Source organism: Podarcis erhardii, assembly GCF_964252035.2.
Source record: "Podarcis erhardii genome assembly, chromosome: 7".
Lineage (NCBI taxonomy): Eukaryota > Metazoa > Chordata > Lepidosauria > Squamata > Lacertidae > Podarcis > Podarcis erhardii.
In genome coordinates, this window is record NC_138511.1 from 65,704,629 (window position 1) to 65,718,078 (window position 13,450).

At 44.1% G+C, this 13,450-nt stretch overlaps 1 protein-coding gene across 2 annotated transcripts; it reads left to right on the forward strand.

Annotated features, from left to right (window-relative positions):
* Window positions 1-4,641: 4,641 nt before the first annotated feature.
* SYF2 (SYF2 pre-mRNA splicing factor) lies at window positions 4,642-10,886 on the forward strand. 2 transcript variants are annotated; one of them, XM_081869472.1, is made up of 8 exons: window positions 4,722-4,802; window positions 5,496-5,517; window positions 5,772-5,879; window positions 6,325-6,450; window positions 6,721-6,838; window positions 6,958-7,048; window positions 8,188-8,286; window positions 8,804-10,886. In XM_081869472.1, exons 2-8 carry the CDS (start codon window positions 5,506-5,508, stop codon window positions 8,967-8,969), a joined length of 720 nt encoding a protein of 239 aa, XP_081725598.1. In that variant the 5' UTR covers window positions 4,722-4,802; window positions 5,496-5,505; the 3' UTR covers window positions 8,970-10,886. The 2 variants fall into 2 exon arrangements, with proteins under 2 accessions (XP_081725597.1, XP_081725598.1); XM_081869471.1 differs by lacking the exon at window positions 5,496-5,517 and having other exon boundaries at window positions 4,642-4,802.
* The last annotated feature ends 2,564 nt before the right edge of the window (window positions 10,887-13,450 follow it).

Here is a 13,450-nt window from a genome sequence, read left to right on the forward strand (position 1 = left end):
TAAATGAAAGAGTAAAACAATGAGGAAAGGGTTATGGACGGGCAAATCTGCCAATTTCCATTTCTTGCTCTCATTTTTTTGAAATTTAAGTTCAGTTCTCCACATTTCCACATTGGTTTGCAATTTTTCTTAAGTCCTCATGAAAATTCACCAGCACCAAAACCATTTTACACACACTTTAAAAGTACTTCTACTCAACATAACATTTATTAAAACTTTGATTTAAGGAGGCTGTGTGGTGCATTAGGCACAGGGATTTTTACTTAACCTTTGCTCAGTCATGGAGCTCAAGGCTACTTTTGAGATTAGCTGCATTTGGACGTTATGACAAACTGTGGTTTATTGTGACAATAAATACCCTTAGGCTCGGTGGGAGTGGGGGCTGTTATACCTAAATCTATATCTATGGTTTGCGTGAATCAAACCACTTTCAAAGCATGGCTTATAAGGCTTACAAAGCTGAATTGGTTCAATGAACCATAGTTATAATTAACCACACTTTGTCAGCTTTGAACAACAGGACAAGCCTCAGTGAAACAAAGATGGAGGTGAAAGATTCCAAGCTCCACCTCACAGCCATGCTGGAGGAGGCTCACACAGATTCAGTCCTGTCATATTAAACTTGTTGGAGTCCTCCAGATCTTGTTGGACTCCAACCCCAATCAGTCACAGTCAACATAGCCAATGATCAAGGATAGCTCAGTTGGTTAGACCATGGTGCTGATAATGCCAAGGTTGCAGGTTCGATCTCTGTATGGACCAGCTGCATATTCCTGCATTGCAGGGGGTTGGACTAGATGATCCTCAGGGTCCCTTCCAACTCTACAGTGCTATGCTATGCTATGCTATGCTATGCTGTGAGGATAAGAGTTTTGATACAGCAATATCTGGATGGCCACAGCTTCCCCATCCCTACCATAGTTTATCATGACATCAAAATGCAGTCACTGTGTGCAAATGAACCATTTCCCAAGCAATTTATTTCAAAGTTCCCCAGTTCACTCTGATTCTTTTATTACCCTGCTGAACCAAGCTTATAGCTAAGACGTTTTCGTTGTAATATACAGTTACTGCAGTTCATACAAGGGACACGGGTGGAGCTGTGGTCTAAACCACAGTGCCAAGGGCTTGCCGATGAGAAGGTTGGCGGTTTGAATCCCCACAATGGGGTGAGCTTGGTCCCATTGCTTGGTCCGTTGCTTGGACCGTTACTTGGTCCCTGCTCCTGCCAACCTAGCAGTTCGAAAGCACGTCAAAGTGCAAGTAGATAAATAGGTACCGCTCCAGTGGGAAGGTAAATGGCATTTCCGTGTGCTGCTCTGGTTCGCCAGAAGCTGCTTAGTCATGGTGGCCCCATGACCTGGAAGCTGTCTGTGGACAAACGCCGGCTACCCTGGCCTATAGAGCAAGATGAGCGTGCAACCCCAGAGTTGTCCGTGACTGGACCTAACGGTCAGGGGTACCTTTACCTTTACAGTTCATACATGCCTGCATGAAAGGGTTAACCTGAGACCTGAACTCAAGATGCCAGAGTGGGTGTGCAAGCTATCAGCTGCCTTTGCTCCCCCATTTCTCATTCTTTTTTCCTCTTTGTGCTTCTTGGAAAACAAACAAAGAAGGAGCCATGTGGCTCCCTGCAAGTGAACTGAATCTCTCAAAAAGGGAGATTTTATAGACTGCATTTTTGCTAACCAAAATACTGCATGATCCTTTTTGTAATCAAGCCAAGTACTTTTCATTGGGAGTTGTTTGGAAACTTTTCAACTTTTTTTCACTGCCAGCAGATGGAGACTTGTTTGATTTACCTTAGGGAATCTCTGTGAGTAAAGAATTCACTTATTTGGAAAGTTACGTTTCTGTGATTTATTCTAGTCTAGGTATTTTGATGGGGAACATTCGTTTAAAGGTGGATGAGGGCAGATATAAATCTAAACAAGTTTTAATGTGCTTGGAGCAATCCCCATTGTGTAAAATTGTGTAACTCTACTACAAGAGAGTAAGGAATCTCTCTTCCAAACCTCTTTCTCCAACAGTCCCCCCCCCCGCCCACCTCCATTTATTTTCATCTTATTTTAATTGTAAAGCAGGAGTGGGGAACCTATATCCTCCAGACATTGCTGAACTACAACTCCCATCATCCTTGAACATTGGCTGTGCTGCTTGGGGCTTATGGGAGCTGGAGTTCAATGACATCTGGAGGGGCACAGAGGTTCTTCATCCCAGTAGTAATCGTAGTTTTAGAACTACAATTACCATCATCCCTATTGGCTATGCTGGTTGGGACTGATGGAACCTGGAGTTCAACAATATCTGGAGGGCCACAGATTCTCCCTCCCTGTCACTCAGGTGCCGGTTTCACCTTGTTGATAAGATTGCCATGTAGACATAAATCTACCTGCCTGGTCAGAATGCCACACTGATGCCCATCCTCAAGAACAACAGGTTAGTAAAGTGTGAGACAGATTTCAATGAAGCTAACATTGGATACCTCCCCTCCCCCCCAGGTCTTTAAACATTTCTCCTTGCTTGATTTGTATTCATTTTCCATCTCTAAGTTGATTGATCAATAAATTAACATTGCGCTGAACAGGTCACTTGCTAAACAATTGATTGCTAAGAGTGCCGAAGTGAGGTAGGCATACGGCATAATAATAATAATATTATAACAATAATTTATTATTTATACCCCGCCCATCTGGCTGGGCCTCCCCAGCCACTCTGGGCGGCTTCCATAGAAACCAAAAATACAGTAAAATATCACACGTTAAAAACTTCCCTGAACAGGGCTGCCTTAAGATGTCTTCTGAATGTCAGGTAGTTGTTTATCGCTTTGACATCTGCTGGAAGGGCGTTCCACAGGGCGGGCGCCACTACCGAGAAGGCCCTCTGCCTGGTTCCCTGTAGCTTTGCTTCTCGCAATGAGGGAACCGCCAGAAAGCCCTCGGCGCTGGACCTCAGCGTCCGGGCAGAACGATGGGGTGGAGACGCTCCTTCAGGTATACTGGACCAAGGCTGTTTAGGGCTTTAAAGGTCAGCATCAACACTTTGAATTGTGCTCGGAAACGTACTGGGAGCCAATGTAGGTCTTTCAAGACCGGTGTTATATGGTCTCGGCGGCCGCCCCCAGTCACCAGTCTAGCTGCCGCATTCTGGATTAGTTGTAGTTTCTGAGTCACCTTCAAAGGTAGCCCCACGTAGAGCGCATTGCAGTAGTCCAAGCGGGAGATAACCAGAGCATGCACCACTCTGGCGAGACAGTCCGCAGGCAGATAGGGTCTCAGCCTACGTACCAGATGGAGCTGGTAAACAGCTGCCCTGGACACAGATTTGACCTGTGCCTCCATAGACAGCTGTGAGTCCAAAATGACTCCCAGGCTGCGCACCTGGTCCTTCAGGGGCACAGTTACCCCATTCAGGACCAGGGAATCCTCCACACCTGCCCACCTCCTGTCCCCCCAAAACAGTACTTCTGTCTTGTCAGGATTCAACCTCAATCTGTTAGCCGCCATCCATCCTCCAACTGCCTCCAGACACTCACAAAGGACCTTCACCGCCTTCACTGGTTCTGATTTAAAAGAGAGGTACAGTAGAGCATGTTGTCAAGTGTTATCGTGTGGATTATCTATCTCTTTTCTTGCTGTTCTTATGGGGCAACAAGAATAAGGAGGCTGTTGTGGATAGGCCATAATAGTATTCCTCCAGGGTTGTTCTCCCCCTACTGTTTTTTCTAATATATATTACTTGTGGCACAATTTCTTCCTTTACACAGAAGAGCTTAAAGGCATTTCTCTGGTGGAAACTAAATGTTTAGAACAACATATAGATAAGGAAAAGTAGTCTACTGGTTAAGTAAATATTTAGAATGACTTGTATCCAGCATACTCAGAGTAGACCCCCTGAAAAGAATGGACTTGGCTAACTTAGGTCCATTAATTTCAACAGGTCTACTCTGAACAGAACTTAGCTGTGTATGATCTTAAATGTTCCGGTGTGTATTCTCAGAACGACAAACCACTTTACGTTTGCTCAAAATCAGAGCAGGTTTCTGAGGGAAGCACTGTACATGACCAAAGGCCAATGTCCATTAAAAAAAAAAAATATTTTTTCATAAGAAAGGCAGTCTGCATCTCCTCTGAGGCACTGTGCCCTTGGTCACAGAAGAGCTGAAAAGAAAAGGTGACCGGTCTACTTAATGATCAAATTCTATTTCATTAACATCTGTGGATTAATATTTAGAACTATACTGCCATCCCATGTTCATTTGTAAGCATAGCTTGGCGGGGGGGGGGGAGAGAGAGAGAGAGAATGGATTTTTATGGGTAATGACTTTTGAGTGGGATTTATAAAGGGAAATTAAAATTAACTCATTAAATAGGTGTTCTTGATTTGAATTACAGGAAGTGGGTCTACTGTCCCTATATGGTAACCTTGGCTTTATACATACCTTTCCTGATATGTACAGTCCATACTCTTACGCCTTTTTTTCCTTTTTTGCTTTTTTGCTATGTTATGCAGTTCCTTCCTCAGCCTTGTGGCGGCGCTGCAGCGCAACTGCGACGAGCGGAGGCCGCTCACGAGGCCGACAGAGACTGCGCATGCGTCTCCTTAATACGTGCGCTGTCGTACCCCGCCCTTTACTGTTTGTTCCTTTTACAGTCTGGACGTCATTAGGAGGCGTCTACGTCATTAGGAGAGGCGGAACAAGGAGAAGGGAAAAGCCAGGAAGTAGCTTCAGTGTTTACGAACACAGCAAGAGGAAGATGGCGGCGGTAGAGGATCTTGGTGTTTCTTCGCCTGGGATGGTGAGAGAAGAGAGGAGAGTGTTGGGGAGGAAATGGCCGACCAGGAAAGGAGAAGGATGAGGAAGCTTCACGGCTGAGGGCGCCTCTGAACCGGGGAAGGCGGGGAAGGGAGAGGTTTGAGAGGAGGGGATGGTAGATACAGGGATCGACCTGGAGGTGAGGAAGTGCTGAGGAACCCCGAGGCAGGAGCTGATGGCGAAGGGATGTTTTGGGGGATGGGGAAAGCCGGATCTTTTAATCTCTCTTTATCTCTCTTGTCACTGCTGCAGGAGGTACAGCATGGACGGGAAATGGCTCTGGCATTGTCAGGGAGGGGACATTTATAGATTTCCTTTTATAAGAGCTTATAGCCTACGCTTCTGAGTCATACAAATTACTCGGGGTAACTTAAAATAATTAAAATTGCAATGTCACCCTAAATAGAGCCGAGTGAAATAATGTTGTAGAGAATTCCAGTTTGATCTTTTCCGCAGCTTCTCTAAAAGCTTATCTGTAGCTGCCTTAATGCGGACAGCAGGAGGAGGTCTCTGTTGGGAACACCATAATGTATGTGGCATCATGACCATTCCAAGTAGTTCAGATGCCTTGTTGCAACTGAATATGCATTGCCAGCACTGGGGGCTATTTTCATGGATTTTGCTTTTTCTTGTGCTCTTGTGTTTGGGCATCTTGATCACTTTCTCTATTTTTTAGTCTGCCTAACATGATAGGTGAGGTGTGCTATAAATATCATCATTGAGCTTTCTCTTTTGTTGTTGTTACTGCTAAGGAAGGCTTTCTGAGGACATAGCTTGAAAGCTTCTGTGGTCCTACATTGTTCTTGTGGAAATGTGCATGCTTAATGCTTTTTATATGTCTTAATATATCTTTTCCATGGTGCTGAGAGTATAACCGTTCCTTATATTCATATACTAAACACTTAATCTCAAAAGCAGATCTTTCTTTTCTAACATGTGGGTGACTTTTCAGGCTACTTCTGACACATCAGAAGAACCTGCTTCCATTACAACAGAAGAGATGGCTGCACAGAAGAGAGAGGAGCGACTTAGGAAATTCAGAGAGCTTCATTTGAAAAGGGTGAGATCCGACATTATGGTGCTGGTGCTAACAGTTCTGGTCCCTGCTTGTTAGCTTGGAGAGAGTGCATATGTAGCAGTAAGCCAGCATGAGAATTTACATCCTAACAATTGCTTAGGGGCTCCACTAAAATGGGTTTTTTAAATGCAGGTTTGAGTCAGAAAAAAACCAGTTTGCTTTGGGAAATTTTCTGATGCCTTAAATCAGGTGTGGGGAACCTTTAGCCCTCCAGATGTTGGTAAACTACAATTTCCAGCATCCCTGGTCATTGACCATGCTGGCTGCAGCCGATGGGAGTTTTAGATCAGCAACATATGGTGGATCAAAGATTTCTGACTTAGACATCTGCCTTAGAGGGTGATCTTCTTTAGCATGTTTGTTTTACTTATAGTAAATTAAACTCTGTTTTCTAAACATCTTTCTGGTTTCTTCTCCTTTTTAAAAGAATGAAGCCCGCAAGTTAAATCACCAGGAGGTTGTGGAGGAAGATAAAAGGCTGAAATTGCCAACAAACTGGGAAGCAAAAAAGGCACGTTTAGAATGGGAACTAAAAGTGGAGGAAAAGAAAAAGGTAAGCAAACAGTTGTCCCTTCCCTGGCCAATGGATGTGGTCAGGTTGGTCTCCCCCTTGATGATATTCTTGGGAGGCAGGGGGCAGTCTTCTAGTGGTCCCAGGTCCTCCTACCAATGGCAGGAGCCAAAGTGCATCCCCCAGTAACTGTCCATGGGAGTGCATTCTTGGTTATATTTTGACAGGCAGAACGCATTTAGCCTTGGGAAAGTTCACTGTGCTGAAAGAGAACCCATTTCAAAATATCAGTATGTTCTTGCTGTGTGCTAGGAGTGTGTGGCAAAAGGAGAAGATTATGAGAGAGTGAAACTGTTAGAAATCAGCGCAGAGGATGCCGAACGATTTGAGAGGAAGAGGAAGAAGAAAAATCCTGATCTTGGATTTTCTGGTAAGAAGGTGTTTGGCCCCATCTGTTCCAACCATTGAGTGTGAATAAAATCAAGAGCTTTTATTAACAAGTGATTATGTTTAGTAGTACAATAGACTTTTTCTTTTTTTACTTCATAGATTATGCAGCAGCCCAGTTACGCCAGTACCAGAGGTTGACCAAGCAGATCAGACCTGACCTGGAGAAATATGAAAAACTCAGAGAAGAAAGGTAAGTCTTATTTTGTCTGCCCCATATTATTAGTATTAGCATTATTAACATTTATTTGTCACTTACATCAAGTGTGTCAGAGTGACTTACAATTCTAAAAAGCATACAAATGCAAAAATTAATACAGCATCTTAAGAAAAGACATAAGTGTTCTGGTATCTTGGAGAATAACTTGAAGGAGCTGGGTTCCTCCTTGTCCTTCACAGAGGCCATCGGCTCCTAATGCCTTGTGAGGTAGAGGTAGAGGTGCAGCAGCAGCAGCAGCAGACAGCAAAGAATTGCCATTTCCACTCAGTGCTGCTGCTGCTGCTGCTGCTGCTGCCAGGCATGCTGTGCACCTCCACTTCTCGCAAAGGGTAATTGGTTGCAACTCCTCTGTGAGAAAGAGCAGCAGGACCATCTGCACTTGGGTGATTGTATCAACTGGACCCTTGAGAGAGAACCTGCTGTGGCTAAATGGACAGATCCCAGCTAAGCTTCAAAAGGTCAAGGCAACTGTCTATTCTTCTTTGGCGATCACTCAAAGCCGAGTAAGATTTTCTTCCATAAACACGGTTTTAACAATGAGTCCATAAGTGACTGTGGAGGCCAATTCTGTATCCACACGCCCTTCCACAGTGGGGACATTTGTTTCCGGGCGGGAGTTGATCATGGTGTGGATTTGCCAAGCGTGCCTTCCTCTTAGCACGTTTCTCCCTTGTGCCCTGAGTTCGAGTGTCTTCAAAGCCCATCTGTACACAAATTCTGGCTACAGTTGTACCTCATTTTGCAGCACGGATCCATTCTGTAGCCTTAGCCACTAGCTGAAAAGGACGCAGGGCAAAGTGCCGTGTTTGTGCACACGCACAGTTTGCACTTTGCGCATGTGCGGAGTGCAATTTAGCACTTCTGCGCAAGCAGCAAACCCGGAAGTAACCTGTTCCGGTACTTCCGGGTTTGCCGCGGACGTTCGCCTGAATGGACGCTAGACAAGGCAGACGTTCAGGGAGGTATTACTGTACTTGCTTCAGTAGGAAAATCTATTGCCCCCATTAACTGATTAGAGACTGGCTGGGCATGAAATCTAGAAGACATGTGTGTTAATACTGTCAGTAATGGACTGGTTAAAGTGTCTGGGTTTGTTTCCCCCCCTCATTCAGTGGCGAAGATTTATTTCCGACTTCAAATAGCCTTCTCCACGGAACTCATGTGCCATGTAAAGAAGGGGTTGATAGAATGGTTTCGGATCTTGAAAAACAGTAAGTACAAAAGCAAATGAAACATTAACTAATTACAATGTCGGAGCTTCTTAAAAGAACTTTGTGAGCATCTTGTCCTGTATGACACCCCCCCCCCCACACACACACAAATGTTGAGATCTGTTTATTAAGTCCAGCTCCAGCTTCCACCCTTTTCAGCCATTCGGTTCATCCTTATGAGTAGCAAAGCTTTTTCAGTCATAGCCTCAAAACCTGGGAGGCCATTCCATTGAAACTCCATCTGTCTCTCTGTTCTGCTTTTTTTTTTTTTTCAAAGACAAGTAAAAACATTTTTAAATAGTCTTTTAAAGTAGTCAGGTCTTTAAAATAGTCTCCTGCTATTTGGGTTTTTTGACAATTTGACTCTTAATTGACTTTAATTCTGTTGACTTTAATTCTTATTTAAACTTCTTCGAGCATTTGGAGCTGAAAAAGTAGTGGCACAAAAAAAAGAAAAATCGTCCTTGAACAGATGTTTGCATTAGGCACAGTCTCACTGCATTAATTTTCCTTCCAGAATCCAAAAACGTGAAAAATACAGCCGGAGACGATCATACAATGATGATGCTGATATTGACTACATTAATGAGAGAAATGCCAAGTTCAACAAGAAGGCTGAGAGGTTCTATGGGAAATATACTGCAGAGATTAAACAGAACTTGGAAAGAGGAACAGCTGTCTAAGCTAGAAAGTTCCAGAGGCAGGTTCAGCACTGTAGCTGGCCTGGTTTTTCAAAAATTCCCTAAGTGTAAAACCTGTTTTGCAAAAGCACCTTGAACTGTAAACCAAGGTAGTACGAACATTAAGCTTGTCCAAGAATTATTGCTCCTCAAGAACAAATTTGTCTTGAACATAAATAGGTATGTAACCATCGAAAAACCATCATTTGAATTTTGGCAGAGAACCCCTTTTCTGTTCCTTTTCATATCTTAAGTCTAGGTTCCAGGTAAAGCAAATTTGTTTCAGGTTGTTTTTTTTTATGTATCTGAAGTTTCTATGAAAACCACTGCCTTTTAGTACATGGTAAAAGGCTGCACTTTTACTCAAGCTCAAATGTAAACCTGTAAGTTGTATGTTGGTTTGATTAAATTAGTTATCCAACTATGTAAAACTTTAAAAATATGGATTAATTTTAACTCACCAGAGGTTTCCGTTTGGTCTGCGAAGCCATTTTCCAAGCCTTATCTACCTGCCTGTCAACAGTTATTATTTTAGTTGGTGGGCTGAATTAAATCCTCCCTTGGTTATGCACACATACTCCCAGCAGGGAACAGGTGTCTGCAGCCAAGACAGAAAGCTGATGATCAGGGGTCAAATCCTGCTCAGCTTGGCAGGATTCCATGCCAGCACCTTCCTGATTCAGGATGCAGTTTGCAGAGAAACCCAGCTAAAAGGTTTTCCCTTTTAACAGGATTCCAGTACAAACTTCTTCCTGCGCTTTGAAGTTCCACCTGTCAAATTTGGCCCACCAGGGCTGGGGAGATGAAAACTTGGGCCACTGGCCGAAAAAGGATCCTCACCCCTGTTCTTGTGGTAAATCAAGTAGTGCAGAACTTTGCCTGGTTTGCTGACTAATTGAAATGTGTGGTGGTGGTGGTGGTGGTGGTGGTAATAAGGAGCCAAGTGGTGGTACAAAGAAAAATATGAAGAGTTAGGGCTGTTCTTTCCAAAGTTGGCAAATCTTCCATAGCCCTGCCTTTGAAGTGGAAGTAACTTAATCCTGAATAGCCAGACGTGGTTAAGAGACACCAAAGCATGTTTTAACAATATGGGGTTTATGCTTTTAGAAATGCAAAATTATGTACTGTATTTGTACCCAGTTCTCCAATATTGCTTTTGTTGAAGAACATTGGTTATTTGCCAGGATGTTCTTTCAAGCGGACAAGCAAGAGGCCCTTAGAAGACAAATGGCTTAACACATCCCAATGCCTAGGAGCGGCAGGGACATGTGAATAAACCTACAGTAACTGGCAACTCGCTCCAGTTTCCATGTTAACGAAAGAGCAGTTTAGAAGGATCAGAAAAAGGGAAGCCTAAGCAATAAATGAACCCCCCTAACTTGGGGTGGGGGTGGAAATGGAGTTTTGTGGCTGCTATCCTGTGCCTCAGAAGGGAATAATGACATCATTGTAGAGGAAAATGGCACCTGGAAAAAAATGGACTGGAGGACCTCCTGCACGCCCACCGATACATAACCTGTGTTTTATTCCCTGGTATGAATGCAGGACGACTCCAGAATATAACAAGAGTTGCCAAATCTCACAACAATGCCCAATAGGGCTCTTGGAGGTGGCCATGCACTCATGAAGGTTGCAGCCATGTATTTGTCACACATGAATTGCCAGAAGATACCTTCCTTATAGGTGACTTGGAGAAACGGACTCACTGCTTTGTTCAGTTTTAGAATTCCTACTATTGTAAAGGGAAAGCTAGAGAAGGAAGCTGCTGCTAAATTTGCCAGACACATTGTATGTAAAACCTGGCATCACATACCAGGTACACCGCAGTCTGGCCAACGACACTTATTGATGAATTTTGATAACTCTCAATACACACACAGTTCTTGTATTTGAAATAAAAATAGTTTATAGTTTTCATAAGTTATCAGTGTGACTATAAGAAACTGGAAAGTGATTACCAGAACAGTAGGCGCTTACTGTAAATATTCCTTTCCTGAGGGGGCAGAAAGCCAGAAGAGAACAGGATGAATCTAACCTGAACCAATGAGGAAGGGTGGCTCACCTAATTAAAGTGACAAAATTTGCTGTTGCAAACCCTGCCGAAAATCACCCTCTACAGTAATATACCTAAGAAAATTAATTGCCACAAAGGATACAGAACCCTCAAATATTCCATAGCACCTTCCCAAATTTCAACCCTGTTCCCATGTGTTGTCTTCCAACATGAAGTACCAGATTCAATGTAGATAATAAAACGAGGTATTTTATTAACAAGCAAAAACCCATATACAGTGGTACCTCGGGTTAAGTACTTAATTCGTTCCGGAGGTCCGTACTTAACCTGAAACTGTTCTTAACCTGAAGCACCACTTTAGCTAATGGGGCCTCCTGCTGCCGCCGCGCCGCTAGAGCCCGATTTCTGTTCTCATCCTGAAGCAGTTCTTAAACTGAAGCACTATTTCTGGGTTAGCAGAGTCTCTAACCTGAAGCGTATGTAACCCGAGGTACCACTGTATGTACAGCAGCCATCAGCTGAACTTAATCTTCCCTAACCGAACAAGCCAACAGGTTTGGTCTTAAGATACAATCCTGTATGTTTATGATGCATACATAGTATCAGTTGGGGTGCATGCAGGAGTTAAAAAAATGGAAAGGGGGTGAATGTAATAATTGGGTATGGACAAAGGGGCTTGAAGAAGGAGTTTGGATTTGATATCCCGCCTTTCACTCCCTTTAAGGAGTTTCAAAGCGGCTAACATTCTCCTTTCCCTTCCTCCCCCAAAACACTCTGAGGTGAGTGGGGCTGAGAGACTTCAAAGAAGTGTGACTGGCCCAAGGTCACCCAGCAGCTGCAGGTGGAGGAGCGGAGACGCGAACCCGGTTCCCCAGATTACGAGACTACCGCTCTTAACCACTACACCACACTGGCTTGAGAGGGAGTAAGGCATGAAAATTGTGTGCAAGGGTTGAAAAAATGGCAGAGGGAAAAGGAGTGGGTTAAGATGAAAGCAGGTGCATGAAAGGGACTGAAGAATAAGGGGTAGTGACTTTGTAATTGGGCAGATTAAAAGGTTGTTTAGTAGTTGCAATGCGTGGACGGCAGAAGATGCAGGTTACCCATGGGGATGTGTTGTGTGCAAGGAAGGGGTTGCACAAAAAAAGGCATGGATGTGAGTGAAAGCAGGGTTTTAGAAGTGGCTTCAAACATGGGGCTGGGAAGGGGGAAAGCAAGCTTAGCAGCTGCTTGGTGTGGGAAGGGGAAGCTCATGGGGCTTTAATGGAGGGAATGTCAGAAGGGTTGTAGAGCAGAGCGAACAGGGACACAGTTCCTAGTTAATTTTGTAATGGCTGCCAGAGATGCCTGGTGCATGTCATGTCACTAACAAGGAAGCATGAGCTCTGAAACTGAATAGGAAGAAACCAAATATCTGGCCTCACCATCCATGTCATTGTGAAGACAAAAGTGATCCTCAACAGATCATTCAGTCAACTCAGACCCTATCTTTGCAAAAACTACCCAAAAGGATTACTTCAAGATGGACAGTCATACTTCAAATGGGACTGTGTTCCAGGTGACAAATTAGGTGCCTAAATGGAGAGGATGGGTTGCCAACAACTTGGGTTCCTTTATCTTCAGCAGTGTGAACTAAAAACTCTAGATCAGTGTGGTCTAACACGTGGGCCGCAGGCTGCCAGGGCTCTGGAGTAGTGGTGTGAGCATGGTGGTCCTGAGACAGAAAGCAGCTACTGCAGCAGGAGCCACCTGGTACCAAAAGGATGGGCGTCAGCTGGGCTTGGGGCAGCAAATAGTGAACAGACACAGAAGCGCAGTTGGCCACTGCCCGAGGCACCCTCACAAGAGGGCTCATTGAGCTGGGTCCTTTGGGTGGCCCCTTTGGCTGCACTGCTTATCTCCAAGGTAAATACTGGGGAGGGTGGGAGGCGAGAGGTCACACTGGGCAAGGTGCTGGTGGAGCAGGCAGAAAAAAACCATGGGATGCTAAGTACTGTGGAAAAAAAACCCATTTGATTTTCTTCAGATGTGCTTACAGGACAGAATATAGAGGAAAGGATTGTTTTTAGCAGCCAACCATAAATTCCTCTTTTCCAAGTTGGTTTTGATGAAGTAATGAGACATCTTCACAATATTTAAAGATTCAGCTTCATAGCAGAACTCTGAATGAATGTTAACATTCAAAATGCTTCAGGCACAACTCAGTTAAAAGGGCATAGTTCACCTTGCAAATGCCAATAATTTTGCTTTGCAGTTCCAAAGCAATTTTGATTTGAAGTGGTAGTACAAAAGTTCTGTTGTGCCTTTGCTTTTACTGAAGGGCCTTACTTTCCAAGACAGCAGGCGACTCAGCCTGGATGTCATACAATTAAGGCAATGCTGGCTACAGTAGAGGCCTGGAAATAAACACGGCAACTCACAGCAAAACCCCCACAGCTTCCAGTAGATGGTGCTAGCATTACACAATCTC

Coding starts and splice junctions, on each gene's coding strand:
- SYF2 (XM_081869471.1), top strand. CDS start 4,761: ATGGCGGCGGTAGAGGATCTTGGTGTTTCTTCGCCTGGGATG. Junction 6,451..6,720: donor AAGTGGAGGAAAAGAAAAAG/GTAAGCAAACAG, acceptor GCTGTGTGCTAG/GAGTGTGTGGCAAAAGGAGA. Junction 8,287..8,803: donor GTTTCGGATCTTGAAAAACA/GTAAGTACAAAA, acceptor TTTTCCTTCCAG/AATCCAAAAACGTGAAAAAT.